The 23,419-nt window shown below is 41.6% G+C and overlaps 1 protein-coding gene across 1 annotated transcript in view; it reads left to right on the plus strand.

Annotated features, from left to right (window-relative positions):
- Positions 1-23,203, plus strand: part of KLHL6 (kelch like family member 6) — a 56,669-nt gene extending 33,466 nt beyond the window's left edge. Inside the window, exons 3-7 of the mRNA XM_033092032.1 lie at positions 4,095-4,544; positions 9,374-9,611; positions 13,816-14,018; positions 15,549-15,762; positions 19,278-23,203. Of these exons, the coding sequence (XP_032947923.1) occupies positions 4,095-4,544; positions 9,374-9,611; positions 13,816-14,018; positions 15,549-15,762; positions 19,278-19,579 (1,407 nt within the window). The 3' untranslated portion in view covers positions 19,580-23,203. The remainder of the gene's footprint in view (positions 1-4,094; positions 4,545-9,373; positions 9,612-13,815; positions 14,019-15,548; positions 15,763-19,277) is intronic.
- The last annotated feature ends 216 nt before the right edge of the window (positions 23,204-23,419 follow it).

Raw genomic sequence — 23,419 nt, forward strand, 5'->3', positions numbered from 1 at the left:
ACGGTGAGTAGACTGATTTGATGTGGAGGGGTTCCAGCCGCGTGCGTCCTGGTGACAACTTAGAGCCAGATTTGCATGGCTGGAGGGGTAGCAATAGGCCTTTCTGGAGTTTCAGGCAGTAGATTCACTGAACTTGGTTATGTAGCGTTTATCATGGCTGTAATTTTACACTTGTGTGATTATTTGATTCCCGCCTGCCTCTTCCATGGGTCTGTCAGCTCCAGAGCACAGGCACTGGGTCTCTTTCTGCTCACCTCTGTACCCCCAGCACTGGCTGAGGGCCTACCACATAACAGATGGTCAGTACACATTCAAGAAATGCAGGGGCGGCTGCATGCATGGTTCTAAGTAGGGAGGGACACATTGGGATCAATATTTCTAACAAATGCGAGCTTTGATACTTGATTTGATCTTCCTTCATGGCTTCCTTCTTTGCTCATCAAACAATCACCAAGCAGGGGCAGACATTGGCATCTTGTTGGCCAGGCCTTCCTGCATCTGGGCAGATCAGGTCAGCTGAGCTCTCTGGTGAAGTGTGCCGATCATGCCTGGCACCTGCCAAGCCGCTGTCCTGTGCAAATACTACGTGACTGGAGGCAGCCTGAAGGAATGTAAAAACATGCATTTTTGGAATCAGATAAGACTCTTTCAAATTTTAGCTCTACTTCTTATTAGTTATAAGTCTCGGGAAATTCCTTCACTTCTCTGAATCTGTTGTCCTCATCTATAAAACAGGAATGATAATAAATATCTACTTTATAGTGTTGTGAGAATTAAATGAGCTGGTTACTATAAAGAGGCTGGTGCATCGTGGGTGTTCTTTATTTTATTTTTCACATTTTATTTTCTCATTGTGTACTTGAAAGTTGCAAGGCCATATGAATTTCATTTTTTTCTGATTTTAAAAGCAGCTTCATGCTCAGTGTAGAAAACTTGATCTATACACCAAAGTCTAAAAAAACCAATTAATAACTTTATCTATAAAACTGCAATTGAGATAACCACTGTTAGCATGTGGACGTGTTCCCTTCTAGTGTTTTCTCCATTCATGAGGAACTTTATTTTTTAAATAGATAATTCCTCCACATGGCACACATCTCAAGGGGGTACAAAAAGATAAACATTGAAAAATAATTCTTCCTCTCTGCCCTGACCCCAGCCACCATGTCCCTTCCCCAGAGGCAATCACTGTTACTAGGTTCTTCAGTGGCTTTCCAGAAATAGTTTACATATTTAGAAAATTGATTTGATTTTCGCATTATCTTCCTTGCACGCAAACACTGGTGTGGTGTACCTGCTGTTTAACTTTGGAGGCTACCACATAAGTGACTTCCCTTTCAACCCTCATAGATGTCTCTGTGGGCAGGGCCACATAGGGCTCTGGTTACAGGTTCTGAGGGCTTAGCGAGGCTTGGTCTCGGTTGTATATTTTTACTCTTTGAACTGAAAATCTGCAAACAACTAAACAGGTGTTAGAATTCTCCGTCTCAACCGTTGCCACAGTTGCTCATGCGAGGAGTAGATTTGCAGGCGGTTGGGGACAGCAGACAGGGTGATCTGAGGCAGAACTCTGGCTCACTCCAACATTACATTGATTCTCAGTCAATGTTTTCTAAACTGACAATTAGAAAGTGTACGAGGTCTGACAATTAAGTTCGAGAACTTGTTCAACGATGGTGCTAACATTTTTTGATATCAGAGGGATTATTCATTATGAATTTGTACCAACTGGACAAACAGTTCACCAAGTTTACTATTTGGAAGTGCTGAAAATGCTGCGTGAAAAAGTTAGACGACCTGAACTGTTCGCCAGTGATCCATGACTCTTGAAGCACGACAATGCACCAGCTCACATAGCATTGTCTGTGAGGGAATTTTTAGCCAGTGAACAAATAACTGTATTGGAACACCCTCCATACTCACCTGATCTGGCCCCCAATGACTTCTTTCTTTACCTGAAGAGAAAGGAAATATTGAAAGGAAGACATTTTGATGACATTCAGGACATCAAAGATAATATGATGACAGCTCTGATGGCCATTCCAGAAAAAGAGTTCAAAAATTGCTCTGAAGGGTGGACTAGGCGCTGGTGCCAGTGCATAGCTTTCCAAGGGGAGTATTTCGAAGGTGACCATAGTGATATTCAGCAATGAGGTATGTAGTACTTTTTCTAGGATGAGTTTGTGAACTTAATTGTCTGACCTCGTAGTCTGACACACAAAGATAATATTTTGCAATTGAGATTGATCCACAAAATCAGGGATGTGTGCCTCCCAGAATGCTCTGGAGTGAAGGACAAAGACTAAGTCAACATGGTCTACTCTAAGACCTGCCCTCAGCCCCACTCTTCAGGCCCCACCACCCTGCTACCCTCAAGTTCCTGGCACTAGAGCTTCTCATCTGAGGCCAGACCCGTCCAGTCCTCTGAGGCCTGCCCGTCAATAGCAGGCCCTGTCTTCAGACCATCCAGCCCTACCACGCCCTGCCCCTCAGCCTTCCTTTTTCCATCCTCCCGCTAATTGATCAACCCAAGAGCACTGAGAACTTGACCCATAAGGGGCCCAGTGGACAAGGAGGAGATAGGAGTTTAGACTCATTCGAAGCTAAGCTCCAGAGAGCAACTAACAAGAATGAACTGATGCATTTGAGACAGTTCATCTGTAAAATGAGTATTCAATAATATAATGGATATGACAGTGTTTTGTAAACTGTGAAGTTCTGTATACCCATAACGGGCTCGTATTGTTATGAGGATGATGATAATTTAAAAATAAGACATGAAAGCCAATCAATTTTACAAATTAATTTTTCATTACAAAAGTGTTGCTTACTTCAGAGGATTTAAGGAATGTATAAATAAACAAAATCAGAAAAAGCTCTCATAGTTTTATTAGACAGTGTGGTACCTTATATTATTTACACAGTATATTTCTTGTCCATTGCTATGGGGCCTGTTTCTATGGGAGGATTGTTCCCTTGACAACAAATTTTTCCACAAGACTTACTATGGCCGTTTATGAATATTATACCCAGTATTATATTGTATTGTATTATATTATATTATATTATATTATATTATATTATATTATATTATATTATATTATACTCGGTCTTATATTAAAATAAAGACCGGGTCTTGTATTAATTTTTACTCCAAACGATGCATTAGAGCTGATGGTCTGGCTAGGTCTTATTTTCGGGGAAACATGGTACCTAATACACAGAGAGATGACAACTGTTAATATTTGGATGTATATCCTTCAGTCTTTTTTCTATGCCTGTATTCTATATATATTTTCCTTATAAAAATGATATCATAATGTACATATGATTTTGTGAAGTGTTTTCTCATTTCATCCGCAAATATTTCCGTACCTATCTCTAAAATGTAAGATTCTTCCTTAAACATAACCATACCATAATCACACTTAAAGTTAGTAACAATTGCTTTATATCACCAAATATTAGTCATTGTACAAATTTCTCTGACATTTAAAATTATTTTGTTTAGATCAGGGATCCCAATAAGGTCCCTGACTTTGTGAAAGGTGGATGTGTCTCTTAAATCTCTTTCCATCCTTCGGCTCTCCTTCCCCACTCCCCCACCCCATCTTCCCCCTTGTGATGTATTTGATGAAAAAACTGAACTGGTAGAGTTTCCCACAGTCTGGATTTTGCTGATCATATTCCCATGGCGTCATTTGACATGTTCCTCTTTCTCCTATATGTAGTAATATGCGGATTTTCATCTGTGCAGCAGGTCAGCACCCCACCCCGTGTTAGTCTAGTGTCAACTGTATTTTCTGTAAGTTGCTGGTTAAATCCAGAGGCTTGATCAGATTCGATGAACCTATTTTTAAACATAATGCATTATAAAAATTTTCCATGTCATTTAATATTCTTCTCCAGCATGTTTCTTTAAGTGACTACAGAGCTGTTGAAAAGACGAATGTATTTTTATTTATTGAACTCACCCTTTATTGTTAGTCAGTTAGGTTGTTTCTAACTTTTTGCTACTGCACACAATTCACTGGTAAACCTCTGTGTTTACTAATCATTTGGTGGCCTGATTTGCTGCCCTTCTGTTCTCTTAGTTCCTGCGGATGGTGGATGCCTGTGCGAGTTTCCTCACAGAAGCCTTGAACCCAGAAAACTGTGTTGGAATACTGAGGCTGGCAGACACACACGCCTTGGACAGTTTAAAGAAGCAGGTTCAGAGTTACATCATCCAAAACTTTGTGCAGATTCTAAACTCTGAGGAGTTCCTGGAACTTCCTGTGGACACTCTGTATCACATCTTGAAGAGTGATGACCTTTATGTGACTGAGGAGGCTCAGGTGTTTGAGACTGTGATGAGCTGGATCCGGCACAAACAGTCGGAACGACTTTGCTTGCTCCCCTACGTCCTGGAGAACGTGCGTTTGCCACTTCTGGACCAGTGGTACTTTGTGGAGATGGTAGAAGCAGATCCTCTCATCAGACAGTGCCCAGAGGTGTTCCCACTGCTCCAGGAAGCCAGGATGTACCACCTTTCCGGCAATGAGGTGAGTTGACAATGAAGTGCTGCAGTTCACCAGTGAAGTAAAGGCGATAGTGGGCCTCACAGAGACAGAGGTGAGGCTGGCTTGCCAACCCTTAAGGCATGGAGAAGAAGATGCTACACTGGTTATAGTTTGAGTCAGGCAGTTCCACGAGCCCTTGTATTTCTGATCCGTTAAATGGGGATGACACTGCATCATAGACAGCTACTAGAGAATTAGGTGACATTCAGAAATCACTCAGCACCATACCCGGCACATTCCTCTTCCCAGTTGTGTAAGGGCAGGAGGTTGGTGGGGTCGATGCACACGTGGACGAAATGTGCCCTGGCCAGTTACCGTTCCTCGGGGTGCTGCTTTCCTTGTCTGCCCACTCCAGGGAACCTCGAGTCTTTGGATCTCCTCTGATGTTACCTTAGTTCAGACTCACATTATCTCCCTCCTGAACTTCAAAACTCACTTTCCTGCTCCCAGTCTGCCCTTCCCAATTCATTCAACAGATAGAGGATTGAAAACACAAGCCTAATCTTTTCTCTCTTGAGCTTACCCTCTTCATGGGCTCCCCAGCACCATCAGAACAGATCCCTCACTTCCCACCTGAGCTCTAGAGCCTGCAGAGCCTGGCCTCGTGTGCTTCATCTCCTCCCTGCTTCTCTAGTGCCATCTCCGTCCAACCCCTCTCTACTGCTGTAGCCCTAATGCACTGCTGGTAATTCCCCAAAGTGAACCTGCTTTTTTAGCCTCCAGTCTAATGCAGGTACTGTTCAGATGCCTTTTTTCTTCTTCTTCATCAAGTTAACTTCTGCTTCAAAACTCAATTCAAGCGTCACTTTCTCCAGAGGCTTTTCTTATTCTCATAGAACCTGGTGCATTGCTCTGTCACAGCACCAACTGCTGCATTAACTACTGAATTCCTCATCTGTAAGTATCTCTAGACTGGAAGCTTGTTATGGTAGGAAATATGTCTTATTGGACTTTTCATCTCCAGAGCTTAGAAGAGTCCCTGGTATATAGCAAGTGATTGGTAAATGTTTGTTGAATGAATAAATGAGGACCAAGATGGTAAATACACACATACATCATTTGGATCTACCTGGTTATGCTTAATTCCTGGAGACATATTTTATTCAGAACTCTATAAAGACAAGAATAGGCTTAGTGGGGAGAAATAAAACAATTAGGAAGTAAAGATACAGGGGCAGTTTGTCAAGTTTGTGTATATATATATATATATATGTATGTATATACCACTATACAGTATATACCACTATGCAATATCTCTGGGATTCACTACTAAGCCTTCTTCATTAGACCATTGGTACAAATCTTAGCCAAAGTGGCTTAGGAATTGTCTGTGTGAAGTCTTTTGGGAGCCTCATTCTTTTTCTGTGTGTCCTTTCTAGTTCTGTGTTGTCCTCAGATCCATTGTCACTCATTCACTCTGCAAACACATCCTTAAATGTTGGGTAGAATTTTCCAGTGATGCTATCAGAACCAGGAGTATTCTTTGTGAGGAGGTTTTAAACTATAAATTGTGTTTCTTTAATACATATAAGGCTCTCCAGGTTATCTATTTCTTTTAGATTGAGCTTTGGTATTTTGTATCTTTCAAAGAATTTTTCCATTTCATAGAAGTTGCTAAATTTATTGGCATAAGGTTGTTCACAGTATTCACTTATTATCCTTTTAATATCAATAGAATCTGTAGTGATGTCACATCCCTCATTCCAGATATTGGTAATTTGTGTCTCCTCTTTTTCTTTCCTGATCAGTCTGGTTAGAGGTTTATCAATTTTATTGATTTTCTCAAAGAACCAGCTTCGTGTTTCACTTGATTTTCTCTATTGTTTTTATCTTTTCTATTTCATTTATTTCTACTCTGACCTTGATTGTTTCCTTTCTTCTGCTTCCTTTGGGTTTAATTTTCTCTTCTTTTTCTAGATTCTTAAGATGGAAGTGAAGGTCATTGATTTGAGGCTGTTTTTTCCTCTTTTTTTTTTTTTTTTTAAAGATTTTATTGGGGAAGGGGAACAGGACTTTATTGGGGAACAGTGTGTACTTCCAGGCCTGTTTTCCAAGTCAAGTTGTTGTCCTTTCAATCTTACTTCCGGAGGGTGCCGTTGAGCTTCAAGTTGTTGTCCTTTCAGTCTTAGTTGTGTCGGGCGCAGCTCAGCTCCAGGTCCAGTTGCCGTTACTAGTTGCAGGGGGCACAGCCCACCATCCCTTGCGGGAGTAGAACCGGCAACCTTGTGGTTGAGAGGACGCGCTCCAACCAACTGAGCCATCTGGGAGGCAGCTCGGCTCAAGGTGCCGTGTTCAATCTTAGTTGCAGGGGGCAGAGCCCACCATCCCTTGCGGGACTCGAGGAATTGAACTGACAACCTTGTGGTTGAGAGCCCACGGGCCCATGTGGGTATCGAACCGGCAGCCTTCGGAGTTAGGAGCATGGAGCTCTAACCGCCTGAGCCACCGGGCCGGCCCCCCTCTTTTTTTTAATTAAAATTTATTGGGGTGACAATGGCGGGTAAAATTACATAAGTATCAAGTGTACAATTCCGTAACACAGCATCCATATATCGTATTGTGTGTTCACCACCCAGAGTCAGTTCTCCGTCCATCGTTTTCCCCCTGGATGTTGTCATTAGTGCTATCGATTTCCCCCTAAGTACTACTTTAATAGCATCCCATATCCCATTTATTTTAATATGCCATGCTTTCTTTTTTTTTTTTAAACAAATAAATCCTGAACACTATATGCCAGATTTGGTACCAGGCACTAGAAAACAGTGTCTTTCTTATTAAACATATGGTCTGTCACAGAAGATGGGACAGTAGGCAAAGGAAAAGTTATGAGCAGACTGATGGAGGGAGTCCAGGCAACACATGGGTCCCATCCCAAGCTGGGTATGTGGGTTACTGGCTGGTGGCTCGGTGGTGGGACTCAAAGCCCTCAGACACTTGAAGGTAAGTGTCGAACTCTGCAACTGCTCCCAGCTCAGCATTTAAAGTACAGAGGATTGATCAACTACAGGTCAAACATTCTGGCTACTTTTGTTTCTGCTTCCCATTTCCTAAGTCCCTGAAATGCAGGTGATGAACACATGTCTCTGATATAAAATGTCTTTATCTTGTCTTCTGCAAAATTGCAGTTATTAAATATATGCTCTGACATTTGTGTTTGCAATGGGGTGGAGGTGGGGAGTGGGATTATAAATTTTAGCTTCAGGAGGAGAGAGAATTCTGATGTTTGGAAAAGTCTTTCGTGGCAGGAACTTGGGCTTGCAGTCATGCGGGTCTGGCTTTAATCTTAACTGCACGATTTACCTACAGTATGACATTGGACAAGCTACTTAGCTGCTCTAAAGCTCAGTCTTGACCTATAACACAGAGATAATAATACCTACCAACTGAGAGAATTGTTCTGAGAATTAAATAAGATAATTAATGAGACGTGTTCAGCTGAGTGTCTGGCACATGGTAAGTGCTCCACAAATAAAGACTGTTCTTAGTTTCACTCTGCTACTTTATGGTGCTCTATCTCTCACAATCAAGCATTTTCTTTCTCTGAGGCTAAAACATCTCTTTTCATTGTGTCCTAGGATTTTGCTGGTCTATTGCCCCAAATCCTGCTCAGGGTACTTTTTCATTCCCATTTTACAGTCTGGGTACTGAACCAACCAACCACAGTGATCTTCAAATGGAGGTCTCGATGCCGGTTGATTCCCTGAAACCCAGTGTGTTCTCACTGCTTGAATGATTTTGAGTTTATTCCTAATGACAATAGTGTAAACCTGGAGGCTACTCTCTGAACACACTTCTCCCTTTAACCTTCCTTTCCCAAACTTTGACCCTTCTTGTCCTGTCATTATCCCTCCCTCTTAACCTTGTCCGTCCTCTAGGCTCATGAGGATGGTACAGTGGGACATTTTAGAACCTACAAGCCACTGTCAATCTACACTTGATTTAGTAATAGTAACTGGGACTTTCATTGAGAGAGGTCTTTCGGGGCAGAGGAAGTAGCCCCTTCTTTTCATTGCCTCCTAAGTTTCCAGGGACCACCTTTATGTATACCAAAGACCCGACGGTACAGAAAGGATTACAGGCATTTACAGAGACTGTGTCACTTCTCCAAGGTCACATGGTCATAGGTGGTAGTACTAGGACCAAACTCAGGTGTATTTGACTCCAAATCTCTGCTCTTTCAGCTGGGCTCAAATATCCATGGTGTGAATTTCTTTGTTTGTTTGAGGCTCTGAAGGGTCATATGCTTGATGTTGGGATCCAGTCCCCCAAACTTTCCGGTCACACCCTGCTTCCTTTTGTGTTTTTTTCTCCCAAGTCTCTGGATACTCTATTGTGCCAACTGTCAGGACCTCTCTTCCAGAATAAGTCTCGTAGAGAGCAAAGTCTGAGATAGCTTTAAAAAATTGAAACGAGGGGGGGAGTGGAAGATGGCCAGAAATAAAATTCCAGGATTCAAGTCTTCAGATCTAACAGGAGAGGACAAGCAGGGAGTGCATTTGATGGTAAACAGATCTGGAGTTCTTAAAATGGCAGCAAAAGCAACAACAAGTACTTTTTACTGAGAACTTATTATATAGCAAGCTCTGGGCCAAGCACACTATGCATATGGTCTCATTTAATCCTCACAATGAACTTGTGACATAGTTGTCACTAAAATCTTTATACAGGTGATGAAACTGAGGCCCAAGGAGGTGACGTTACCCGGCCATACAGTGGCAGAGTTGGGAATTGGATTCTTTCTGCTGGCTCCGTAGCCTGAGCTCTAAACTATTGTGTCATCTTGCCTTTTGGTACTCCCATTGGTTTTCCAGATTATTTCTGAGCGCACAAAACCCAGGATGCATGAGTTCCAGTCTGAGGTGTTCATGATCATTGGCGGCTGCACAAAGGATGAACGTTTTGTGGCGGAGGTAACCTGCCTGGACCCCCTGAGGCGCAGCCGCCTGGAGGTGGCCAAGCTCCCGATGACGGAGCAAGAGCTGGAGAGTGAGAATAAGAAGTGGGTGGAGTTTGCATGCGTCACATTGAAAAATGAGGTCTACATCTCAGGTAAGCAGGAGCCACGTGATGCCAAAGCAAGCCCCCAGTGGCACTACGTATTTTCCTGAGTGTCAGCCAGGCAGCCATCCTAGAAGAAGTACTGTAAATGGCAACAATCGAGCTCTGACTGGGTCAGGATATGGAAACTAAGAGCTCAGGTGGTCTTATCTTGGAGAGTGCATTCTCATTTACTGAGCACTAACCTGTGAACAGTATTGTGTTAGGATTAGGGGGAGCAGGCAGACAGGCCCGGTCCTTCATGAAAAAGGAAGAAGGAAAGTGATACTAAAATTCATTCAGTGTCTACTATAGGCGTAGTACACTTAGCTGGCGCTGGGAATACAGTAACGAATAAAAATGTCTGCTCTTCTCCCTAACCTGACTCCTCCCCTCAAGTTTATTAGGTTATATATTTAGACACACTAATAGCACCTGGTACTTTTTCATTTCTTACTTCTAAGTCGTTTGATTGATTATTTGTAATTACTTTATGCGTGTCTCTCATTAGTCCTTAACTTCTATGAGAGTCGACACTATTCCCAGCACCTAGCGCTGTGCCTGGCCACATAGTAAATGCTCAATACATATTTATTGAATGACATATTCTCTACCATCTTTACAGCACAGTAGATTAAATAACTTTATACTTTGGGAGCATTTGATCATTTGCCTCTCACATCAACTCTGCAAGGTAGGTAATTTTAATCTCCAGGTTACAAATGGAGAAAACTGAGACTCAGAAAGGTTATGGCACATACCTAAGGTCACACACTGGTAAATGTCACTCAGGATTCCAACCCAGGTTCTCTGAGTCCCATGGTCTCTCCACGATATCAAAAGTCACCCAGCTCTTCTTGGGGCCCCAAACATCTTTTCCCCTCTCTTGGAGGCTTTCTCTAATCTGCACTTGTTTGAGGAAAAGTCTCTTCCCAGAGTTGGCTCCTCCAAAATCAAGGGCAGGTCAGTTCTTCTTTGGATATATTAATACCACAGATTAGGTTATAGCTTTCTTTTATCTTCTAGAAATATTTTTAATTGGAATAGAATATTCAAACAATACAGAGAGTATAAAGTAAAATATGACAGTTTCCCTGTGCTACGACAATTCTATGTGTTTTAATATTTTTACAAAAAAAGTTTTATATTGTCTTAGAATAAGTAATGTCATCTGCTGTGATAAACCTTCCATTTCAGTGAATTACCACAGTAGTATGGATTAGGGGGAGTGGATCTGTTCCATTCAGTCTTTCAGGGACCTAGGCTCCTTCTGTCTTGTCTGTTTTCCACATGTGGCCTTCAAGGTCGATGCGTTTTGAGAAGAGAGATGAAGTGAATGAGTTGAGAAGACACACCTCCTCACAACAGCCTCAGCCTGGACATGAGGCCTCAGTTCTACTCACTTTCTATTGTCCAGAACTAGCTGTACGCCCTCTATGCACCCCACCTTATGCAGGTGGGCTGGGAACTGCAGTTTAGCTGGGTGTCCAGGAAGGAAAGATAGGTTTGGTAATCACAGTCTTTGCCACATCCATGGCACATGTTATTCTACACCTTGTCCTTCCCTTTTCTTAAATTTGTTGTTGTCTTTTAAAAAAATTATACAAGCAATACATATGAAAGCATACTTGTTACATTCAACTAAATCAACAAAAACTTGTATGTCAGTTCGCAATATATTTTGGACATCATTACATATTGGTATGATGGATCTATCACATGTATTAAGTGGATATCATACATGGTGAGATGTCAACAGTGTTAGCCATCGTTAGCATTATTGTCATCATTGTTATTCTTTTCATCAGCTGCAGTGCAGTCTATTGAATGGATGAACCATAATTTTTTTCATCTTTTATTTTCCTCCTGAAAAAGAAATACTGTACTAGGCATTCTTATGCACATATGTTTATGAACTTGTGCTGCTGCTATCTGGAGAGATTCCTGGAAGTGATCATAAGATGTATGAATTTAGAATTTTTGTTGATGTTGCTAAATTGTCCTCCAGAAAGGTTGTATCAATTTACAGTTCAACCAATAATGAATAACAGCGGTTATTTTCTACATCCTTGTTAACATTTTTTATTATCAGTCAATTACAAGTTAATAGACTAGAATGTTTAAATTTACATTTTGGATCATTAATGTTGAGCACATTTTCATATACTTATTAGCTAAATGTATTCATTTAAAAAATATCTGTTCATCTCCTTTGTTTTTCTATTGGCTGTTTGTCTTTTCCTTAATAAGTTTTTAGAGCTCTTATCATATGTCCTTTGCTATTTGTACAGCAAGTACTTTCTCACAGACTGTGGTTGTCTTTTAACTTTGATTTATATTTTGTATAGTAATTTTCCTATGTGATTCTGGGTTTCAAGTCTCGCTCAGAAATTCCCTCCCCACCTCAAGATCATTAACATTTTCTCCTGTATATTCTTCCGTTAGTTTTATAGAATTTACATTTGCATTTTAAGTGTAATGTGAAATAGAGATCTAACTTAATTTTTGTCTAAATAGCCAATTGTTTTCTAATACCACTTATTTAATGATCTTTATATCATTTGGTCTGTTTCTGTAGTCTTGTTTTTAATTGATCAGTTTGTCTAGTCTTATGCTACTACCATATTTTCATGGCTTTTTTTTTTTAGTACATTTTGATAATTGCTTGGGAAAACTCCTTCTTCTTTTACAAAAGTTTCTTAGAAATAATTTCAAATTTATTCTTCTAAATGAAATTTGAATGATCCTTTCAAGTTCCCTGAAAAGTCCTGAGACACCGAATATTAGATTACCTGGGAAGCATTGACATCTTTGCGATGATATGTCTTCCTCTCATCTATGCACATGTTCTGTCTGCCCAGTTAATCAGATCTTCCATTACATCTTGAAGTAAGAATGGTAAAGATTTTGTTTTTTAAAAAATAAAATTTGCATACATTTCTTTGAAAGTTTATAGTTATTTTGTGATTTTTGACACTACTTAAATGGGAACAACATCACAGTGTTTTGAATAGAGATCTCTAAAAGATACCCCACCCAAAGAAAAATGATTAAACTAATGAACAAAAAATTCACAGAAGAGGAAGAAGCTCATCTCCTTAATAGCCAGAGAAAACCAGACTGTGACATCATTTTTCTTCATCAGGCTATAAAACCAAACCAAACCAACCAACCAACCAAATAAACATTCCTCATATCCTCTGTGGGTGGGGTGTGGGGAAAGGTCAACTAGGACAGCTTTAGAGGGCTCTTCAGCAGCACCTATAAAAATTCAAGGTGTGCTCGCCCTTGACCTAGGAATCCCACTTCTGGGCTCCACCTGGGAGAAACACGTACCCATGACACAGAGCGTTGTCAGTGATTTTCATTGCCTCACTAGTGCACATTCACGTCTTCATGTCTGAAAAGTACATCTTTTGCTTTACGTAGTTGGTGGTACTCTGTGCTGATGGGGAAATGGAAACACAAAACTATTAAAATATTTGATTAAAGTCACCAAAAACGTCAGTTCTCTTTTGTTTTGGTCTCTCTTCCTAACTGAATTATGTATTTTCTGTTTATTAAGAGAGTTGTCTTGAAAAAAAATTTACCAGCTCACTCTCAAATTATCTATTGTGAGCATCTCATTCTTTTATAATAAAAATTGTTTAAAAACAGGACAAAACCCACTTATATTTTTTATGTATGTGTAAGATATGAACCAAGAGAATTTTGTAAGATTTCTCGGTGATTTTTCCAAGTTTGCTTTTTTGTTTGTTTAAATAAATAAGCAAACAGAGAACTTAAGCTGCTTTCTAATTTGACTGCTGGTCAAGACCCTACTATTCCCGCCTGCAATAGTCCAACCTTATCTGTCCTGCCTTATATCCTGCCCCTTTACTGCACAAACACTGAGTCCAGACTTCTGCTGGATACAGGAGGACTTGGGTCCCTTCTCCCTGAAGTGCACCTTCTCCCTGAACTCTCACGGCACAGAAGTGACACATGACACACTCTAGAACATAATTCACATCAGGCTTACTTACACTGTCTCTCCCTGTTCCCCCATGATGGCTCTATCTCCCTATAAGCAGACCAGACACATCTTCAAGGTCTCTTTTCTCTTTCCTTAGGGGGACTGCCCTGGGAATTTAGCATTTATGGCCTGTAGGAAATTATGGGAGAAGCTGTATTTCTAACACATCTGGTGATTTCTGATGCTCTGTATCTCTTCTAGGTGGCAAAGAAACACAGCACGATGTTTGGAAATACAATTCTTCGATCAACAAATGGATTCAAATTGAGTATTTGAACATAGGCCGCTGGAGGCATAAGATGGTGGTGTTGGGTGGCAAGGTCTATGTGATCGGAGGATTCGATGGCTTGCAGAGGATCAACAACGTGGAGACCTATGACCCCTTCCACAACTGCTGGTCAGAGGTAGGGGAGACTATTTCTATGAGTAACTCTGTTTGCATTATTACTTCAAAGCTTCAAAGAAAGGTATATGCCAATGTAGGTATATGGCTTTCTGATTGCTCTGTTCCCACTCAGAACATAGTTGGTGGCTCTGAGCTTTGATCCTCATAGGACCTATTACTTCTGCATTGCTGATCAGGTGACAGAAACGACTTCCTTCCAGGTGGGGAAGTTCTGTGGGCACCTGACCAGAACCCCAAATGTGGAGGGGAGGCTTAGTCCTAACCTCGATGTATATCTTGGCCCAGAGTCTATGTCTCCTCAGATGCCCTCGGCCCTTGTGTTCTCCATACGGAAAACATAGGGATCTCTTGAATACACTGTTTATTGAATGCAGTTATTTGGTAGTGTTTAGACATTAGCCTTTGTTGATTTGCCTATCAATGATGAAGCATTTACATGCCTGCATGCAGGACTTTAGCAAAACAACCTCAGGTTTATTTCATACTCAGCAAAGGTAAAGCATTGCTAATTGATGGGCATAAAGTTATGCGAGATAAATAAGCTCTGGAGCTCTGCTGTACAACACTGTGCCTACAGGTAACAATATTCTATTTTACACTTAAAAATTTGTTAAGAGGGTAGACCTCATGTTAAGTGTTTTTGTCACCATATATTTTTAAAAAGGTAAAGTGATCTTGTTTCCTGTATTTCCAGATTATTCCCAATTTCAAATTTTTGTTTTCCTTATCAGATCATATATCAGAACATGTTCCTGCTTTGGGGAGTATAAAGCATGGTCAGTGCAGGCACAAGCAAAGGTAGCCAGGTCATCATGGCACCCAACCAAGACCTGTCAACTTGAAAAGTGCCATACAGGGAGCCCTTAACATTTATGGGAGCGTGTGCCTAAGAGCTTCTCAATTTGGCAAGTCCCATCACAGAGTTGCTCCCTGACCCCAAGGGTCATGTCAGTGGGCAAGAGGCTCTTGGAGGTCCCCTGTAATGCCCCGGGGTTCACAGGGTGGAAGCATGAGTCCAGCTTAATCCCCAAATCTGCATGTTGCCTCAAAGTGGGAGAATCTGCTTACCTGTGGCCACCTGAAACCCTTCTACCAGCTTTTCTTCCTGAATATAAGCACCAAGGACTATGCCTGGCACATAGTAGGCATGCAGTAAATACTTTTTGAATGAATGACTATGAATATGCACATTTGAGAAAGTATTTTTCTCCAACACTAGCTGGTTTCATCTGTATAAACACTTATTCCTGTCAATACCCCGCCTCACCTGAATGCTGAACTCTGGGAGAAACAGGCCGAAAACATCCAACACTGAGCTCTAGCCTGCCCAGAGTCGGGAGGGAGGGTGGGAGATGTGAGTTTTGATCCTCTCTGTGTCTCAAGGGGAGTCAAGGCTGCAGGCCCTGTGACTTCAGGCAAAGGATGCCCAGGCGTGTGACCCCTGGCTCCTGGCCTGTGTCCTGTGAGCCACTGCAGCAATCTGGGCAGCGTGACTGACAGCTTCTCCCGGGGCCCTGCGCCTCTGCAGGCTGCACCCCTCCTTGTCCACGTCAGTTCCTTCGCAGCCACCAGCCATAAGAAGAAGCTCTACGTGATCGGGGGCGGGCCCAATGGGAAACTTGCCACAGACAAGACTCAGTGTTATGACCCTTCAACCAATAAGTGGAATTTTAAGTCGTCCATGCCCGTGGAGGCTAAATGCATCAATGCAGTGAGTTTCCGGGACTGCATCTATGTCGTTGGTAAGTGAGCAAAAGGCTTCTTTCTCTTTTTTTTTTTTTTTTAAGATTTTTATTACAATATAGCTAACACATCATATTAGTTTCAGGTGTATACCATAGTTATTTAAGATTTATATACCTAAGGAAGTGATCATCATGAGAAGTCCAGCAGCCATCTGACACTGTACCATGCTATCACAATATTATTGACTATATCCCCTACGCTGTACATTACATCCCTATGACTTATCTATTTTATACCTGGAAATTTGAACCTCTTATTCTTCTTCACTTCCTCACCTTTTACATTTTTTCAATTATAGTGGACATTCAACATTATTTTATATTAATTTCAGGTGTACAGCATTGTGGTTAGACATTTATAAATTTATGAAGCGAGCCCCTGACTAGTCTAGTACCCACTGAGCACTATACATATTTATTAACCATATTATTGACTATATTCCTTAGGCTATACTTTACATCCCCATGACTATTTTGTAACTTCTTAATCTCTTCACATTTTTATCCTGCCCCTAACCCCCTTCCATCTATCACCCTGATAAATCTAGTACCCATCTGATACCTTACATAGTTACCACAATATTATTGACTACATTCCTTGTGCTACGAGGTGGGACAATTAGGTTCACAAACTCATCCTAGAAAAAGTGCTACATACTTCATTGCTGAATATCACTATGGTCACCTTCAAAGTACTCCCCTTGGGAAGCTATGCACTGACACCAGAGCCTAGTCCACTCTTCAAAGCAATTTTGGAACTCTTTTTCTGGAATGGCCATCAGAGCTGTCATCGTATTACCCTTGATGTCCTGAATCTCATCAAAATGTCTTCCTTTCAATATTTCCTTTATCTTTGGGTAAAGAAAGAAGTCACTGGGGGCCAGATCAGGTGAGTAGGGAGGGTGTTCCAATAGTTATTTGTTTACTGGCTAAAAACTCCCTCACAGACAGTGCTGTGTGAGCTGGTACATTGTCGTGATGCAAGAGCCATGCATTGTTGGCGAAAAGGTCAGGTTGTCTAACTTTTTCACGCAGGCTTTTCAGTACTTCCAAATAGTAAACTTGATTAACTATTTGTCCAGTTGGAACAAATTCATAATGGATAATCCTTCTGTTATCAAAAAAGGTTAGCAACATTGTTTTGATTCTTGATCTGGACTGATGGAACTTTTTTGGTCATGGAGAATTGGCTGACTTCCATTGTGCACTTGGACGCTTTTTTTCAGGATCGTATTGGTACACCCATGTTTCATCACCAGTAATAACATGGCCCAAAAAATCGTCTTACCTCTCCACAAGGTCTTGGCAAACTTCAACTCTCCTTTGTTTTTGTTCATCAGTGAACTCCTTCAGGACCATTTTTGCACACACCTTTCTCATGCCAAGATTTTCAGTTAAGATTTTCCTAACTGTTTCTCTATTGATGTTTACCTTGTCTTCTATACGTTTCACTGTCAGCCGACGATTTTGACAAGAATTCGACAAATTTTTGCAATGTTTTTGTTAGTTCTGCTCGTTATTGGATGTCCTGACCTCTCTTCATCAGTGACGTGTTTCACTCCTCAGAAAAATGTTTAATCCATTTGTACACTGCCATTTTCTTCATGGCATTATCCCCACAAACTTGGACTAACATGTCCCTGATTTCACTTCCACTCTTGCCAAGTTTCACAAGAAATTTAATGTTTGTTCATTGCTCTAATTCAAGTTCGGACATTCTCGCGATGGCACACAAAAACACAACAATAATGAATGCCACTCAGCAAGACACCATCACCTGTCGACATGAACACAGCTGTGAGACACTGATATACCAAGGTTATGAAACCTTACTAAGCTCTTTTTACAGGGCTGCCAATATAAGTGCATGGTGGCAAGTTTGCAAACTTAATTGTCAGACCTCATATATCCTACATCCCCATGACTACTTTGTAACAACTGATTTGTACTTCTTAATCCCTTCCCTGTTTTCACCCACTCCCCAATACCCCTCCCATCTGGCAACCATCAAAATGTTCTCTATCTACGAGTTTGTTTCTGTTTTGTTTATTTATTTTATTCTTCAGATTTCACATATAAGCAAAATCACATTGCGTCTGTCTTTCTCTGTCTGACATGCTCCACTCAGCACAATATCCTTCAGGTCTATCCATGCTGCCCCAGATGGCAAGAACCCATTCCTTTCACTGGTCGAGCAACATTCCATTGTATATATGTACCACCTCCTCTTTATCCATTCATCCATTGATGGACATCGAGGCTGCCTCCATACCTTGGCCATTGTAAACAATGCTGCAATGAACATATGGATGCACACACCTTGCTGAAGAAGTGCTTTGGGTTTCTTCAGAACACCCATGCAGCCATGCGGGTAGATCAGATGAGGTCCTCCTGAGAACTCACAAATTCCTATTTGAAAAGGAAGAGAAGATGGTATTGGTCCAGGCCTTGGTGGACCTTGCAGTCCTGGAGGCAGAAGCAGCTCACATTTAGGATGAGACATACAAAGCAGGTCATCACTGAGGCCCCGGGGAAGAGCTAGAAGTTGCTGCAGGAAAATGTACAGACACTGAAATGTGCCAAGTGGTAGCTCTCATTATTTCTTATTCATAGGAATGTTATTCTCCCTACTTGCTTTGGGAGCTCTGAAAAGTTGCAGTTCACCAGAAGAAGCCTGGCCAGCCAGACCACAGTTAGCATGTAATTGTTAATGATGATGGATTTCAATTCTGACTCCTCACTAGAATCACCTTGGGAGCTTTTTACAAAAATCCGGGTGGCTGGGCCTCACTTCAGACACATGAAATCAGAATGGGAAAGAGGATGCTGGCCAACAGGGCAAATGTTTTTAATGTGCAGCCAGGATTGAGAACTACTGATTAAGGTGATGCCAAAACTAAGTAACTTCAACAAGTAAGAGCTAATCAGAGAAGTAAAATATGGGAGCAGATCAAGAAAAAACCCCTCTCTCCCTCGCTTTAGGTTTAATGCATATGTATGGTCAGGCTCATGGCTCTGCTTAAAGGTCTAATCGCGAGATGAGTAACTTGGGCTGGTGTCCCAGGTCATACTCAGTCTACACAGAGGCTACCATCTCCAGTTATGGCCGTGTACTGATGGCTTCTATGTACCAGGCCTTCTGCCAGGTGCTTTGTGCACAAGGTCCATTGAACATCTTATAACCCCATGATCTAAATGCTGGTGATTACAGATCAAAAGGTAGCAGAGCTGGGATTTGGAGCTGAGTCTGCCTGATGCACCAGGTGGTATTTCTTCCAGGGAGCAGTCTTGGGGTACATTCTGGCAACCAGGCAAGCTCGGTGTTCTTTAGCACCTGGTTTTAGAATGTAAAGGCCCCTAGCGATCCACTCTGGCTTTCTGGAAAGCCATAAATCTACTTTCTCTTGGCGAGATGGTAGACTTGACCTAACCAGAAGTAGGGTTTTAGTGGTTAAAGGGGAAGAAAACCTGAAAAATAGTGAGATGCCCACCATGTTTCCCTTCCTCTTCAGGTGGGGCCATGAGAGCGCTGTACGCCTACAGCCCTCTTGAGGACAGCTGGTGTCTGGTGACTCAGCTCAGCCACGAGAGGGCCAGCTGCGGCATCGCGCCCTGCAACAACCGGCTCTACATCACTGGGGGCAGGGATGAGAAGAACGAGGTCATTGCCACGGTGCTGTGCTGGGACCCCGAGGCCCAAAAACTGACAGAGGAGTGCGTCCTGCCCCGGGGAGTGTCGCATCACGGCAGTGTCACCATCAGAAAGTCGTACACCCACATCCGGAGAATCGTGCCCGGAGCAGTGTCGGTCTGACAGCAGGAAGGCGGAGCCACGCGGGGAGCTGGACCTTGACCTTGAGCCGGGATACCCTCCACACCCGTTGCCCTGTCCGTCCCACTGCAGACAGCAGGCTGGTCTTGGGTATTTGGCCATTCATCAGGGAATCCCTTGGAAGTATAACTTTACTACACTTGAGAGCAGCCAGGAATGTTTGTATGACCTACCTCAGGAGAGAAGAAGAAGAATATTTAACATTCAGGACATACCTGCTCCATGCCAGGTTCTTTGCCAGGTCACTTAACCATCATAATGACCTGGTGACTGGATATTAACACTCCTATTTTACTGGTGCATTTCAGAGAGGCTAAATGATTTGCCCCAGGCCACTCAGATTGCAAGTAGCAAAGCCAGGAGTCTAAACCCAGGTTTTTCAATTTCCAAGTCAGTGCCCTTTCTGCCATGCTGTCTATCTCAGAGCAGGAAACAAAAACAAAAACAATACCCAAAAAACTGCCTTGTTTTTTTGTTCTGAGAAATTTGCTCACTCAGCAAGACAGGGAAATAAAGGTGTTTCTGTTTTCTTTTTTCCCCTTATATTAAAACCATATGGAATCCTTCGTGCTGGAGCCTTGGGCTCATTGTCAAGAGTTTCTCATAGGTTGTTCCATCTGACAGGTCTAGAGAGATGAATCTGGGAAGGCCCGTTTGCTTTGAAAGAGATAAAGACTTGTGTTCTGTTCTCCTCCATCAAAAGCCTCTTTTTTTTTATGATCACAGGAGGCCCATTTGGGACGAGAACTGTCATTACCAGACAGCGTTGTACCTTCAGCACAGTCCAGTGTCCTGGCCTCTTGATGTCTAACTGTTATACTGCCATGGACAAAAGAGGTTCCCAGACACTGAGACCACTGTTTTAAAAAGATACACACCCTAACACGGCCAGCCACTGCAGGAACGACCAGCTCCTCTTGACAGTATACTTTCCACTTCTGAAATAGTGATTTGGGTCTGTGTCCCTGAGACCCCACCCTCCTGGAAAACTTAGTGTTCAGTGCCTTTTAAGCCCTTCTGTTTGTTTTTTTGGATCAGCTTGGCACAATTTTGACTCAAAGAACAGAGTCTGTCCTTCACTTTAAGTGCTAGAGCTTTCAAATGAGCTCACTGGAAATTCATTCTAATCCCCAAGTTGGCGAAACAGATTAAGAGATCCTGTTTCATAAGCTGTATTTAAAAAGCAACAACAATGGTAACAACATAGTAACTGCATTACCCAATGTGCTTTATTTGCATTGGATGATTTCAAATCTCTTTATAGAGTTTTATTTCATGTCAGATGTGGCATATTATGACTGTACGTCTCAACAGTTTGGGAAGTTAGAGGTGTTAGAGTTGATAGTGAATTTAGAAAAGTTATAATTAGAAGAAGCTAACATTCAAAGCAGATAAAAAAGACTTGGAATATTACAAGTGAGATTTCTATTTATTATACTTAGATCACTGAGGATACATGAAATGCATGTTGGTGTATGAAAAGCTCTACGCTGAACATAGCAGTTCAGCTCCCTGCTATGAAACGTAAGATGGGAAAATGCAAACATATTTGTAGAAATTTAGAACACATATATCACTTTCTCATGAGCCTAATAACCTTAACAAAGCTCTCAACGGAAACAATTTAATCTAGTTCAGCTCAGCAGACGTTCAAGGAGTTCTTTATGTTTGTCAAGCCTCGGGAACACCAATGAATAAGACAAATCCCCACCCTGGAGACACTCAATAAACAGGTAAATAGGCCACTAGTCAATATTATAATTTCCCTTTTGTCAAGTTAACAAATGCGATGTATGTAAAGTTAGGAGGCTGCATCCATGTCTTTGTTGTCCTTCCACGTGATCTCCCTGGGAGGCTGTGCACTTAGGTCCATGATGTGGCCACTGATTACATGGTTGTCTTTCTTTGAGATCACCTTCAGAAACTATGAACTAGAGGAGAATCGGTGATATTCCAAAGATGATTTCAGGGAAGAACTTCCAAAGAGGATATCCAGTGACAGCACCACTGGCATACACAAAGAGCATCCCCTCAAAAAGACAGCTCCTTGTCATGGCTGTTGTTGGTAAAAGCATGGGCAAATTTTGAGCCCATCAATGGATCGATCCCATGCTAGGAAAGTGAAGATTTAGGATCCCTGTGTTATAAATTTGCAGGACCCAAGTTTCAGGACTAGTTCAGAATATCTAAATGAAGACAAAGAAATAAATCTACATGATGTTTATATCACTAGATATACAGGTGACTTGTGGTAAAATCTCAGATGGCTGGTCCTCAAGAAGTAGGGATTTTCAATAATGGTATGGGTTAGCAGCATACCTACCTACTGAGACGATCCAGAGTTCTGCATGTGAATCTGCCAATCTGTAGCTTTTAAGGAAAGAAAAAATTTCAAGTCATTTTAGGGAAACTTTATAACATCAGAATTTAAGCTTCTAGGCACTAGCAGGGGACAGAGCTCTTAAAATACAATTTTCATTCCAAGGTAAAATCTGGTTTGCCGCAAGTTAACTGTCATAACCCATGCCACCAGCAGGGGGATGAGGCCGACCTTTGCCGGTGAGCCAGAAACGAAGGGCCCAGGACTCAGGCGGGGACGGTGGGAAGCCCCAGCACAGCGGACTGGATCTTGACACAGGTCCTGTGAGTGAACACAGCATCCCTGGCTGGGAGGAAGAGGATGAGGTAGGAGGAGGGAGAGGTCACATTGAAGGGAAAATGATAGGTCTAGAAAATGATATCCGGGGCCCTGGAGTTTGTGAATATGACTCCATTCTCAAGAATGGTAAGGGGGAGAATAAGGAACAGGGGTTCCAGGAAGGAACCCACTTCTTAGAAGTGTGGCACAAGTTAGAGCAGGACTAGCAGTTGGACCCATATGCTGTGGGGCCCTCTGAGCTGCTTGGCTGGGTCTCCTACCTTAGTGAACCTAGAGAGAATGAGTCCCAGAGACTCAGAGGGGGTGGAACTTATAGGGGAGGTTAAGGGATCCCCGTTGACAAGGCTGGTTTTAAATGGGCAGGGAGCTAAGCACACCCAAACACAAACAAATTCATGTTCTCTTCTTAGCTCTCATCACATTCTGCTGTCAATGACTTCATCACACACACACACACACACACACACACACACACACACACACTGCCCTTGAACCCAAAGCAAACTATGCTCTCAGGGAAATGCAAATACCCTTTGCTTACAGCTGTGAAAAGTGTAGCTTTGCTATTTATAAACGTCCTTGAGGTACTGTTGTTGTCTACTTATCCTACTTGATTTTGAAAAAGAAAAAGTACTCAATAAAATTTTCAAAGTGGGTAAACACCACTGGAATTTCTTATGTAAAGTTCTAACTTAGGGTTGCAAAATCATTTTTTCCCTTAATGTCTGATCTGCATGTTGTGATAGATCTCATAATACAAAGAGTCAGCCTTTATGGAAATCCACTATTATTTCAAATATGGCTATTATAAAACCAGTTTTGACAGGTTGGATTTTTATATTTATAGGTAAAGACAGTCAACACTTAGTTAACCAAACCTTTAAGTATTTTGGTTACATGAGTTTGTATTTTTTTTATGTGATCAAACTAAGGATATTATTGTTTTTGGTAAATAGACAAATAAAGTTTTTATTTATTCAATAAAATATGTGTGGAATGTATAAGAATATATTGTATGCAATCATTAGGTGAATTTTTTTTGTTGCTTGCTTTTGCTTGAGTGGTATCTGAATATAAATTAATTTAGGAGGTGGAAATATAAAACATTTCAGTTGGTTTGAGGGTTTAGATAAATTATTAGGATAAGATTAATCAGAATTGGT

Source organism: Rhinolophus ferrumequinum, chromosome 2 (assembly GCF_004115265.2).
Source record: "Rhinolophus ferrumequinum isolate MPI-CBG mRhiFer1 chromosome 2, mRhiFer1_v1.p, whole genome shotgun sequence".
Taxonomy (NCBI): Eukaryota; Metazoa; Chordata; class Mammalia; order Chiroptera; family Rhinolophidae; genus Rhinolophus; species Rhinolophus ferrumequinum.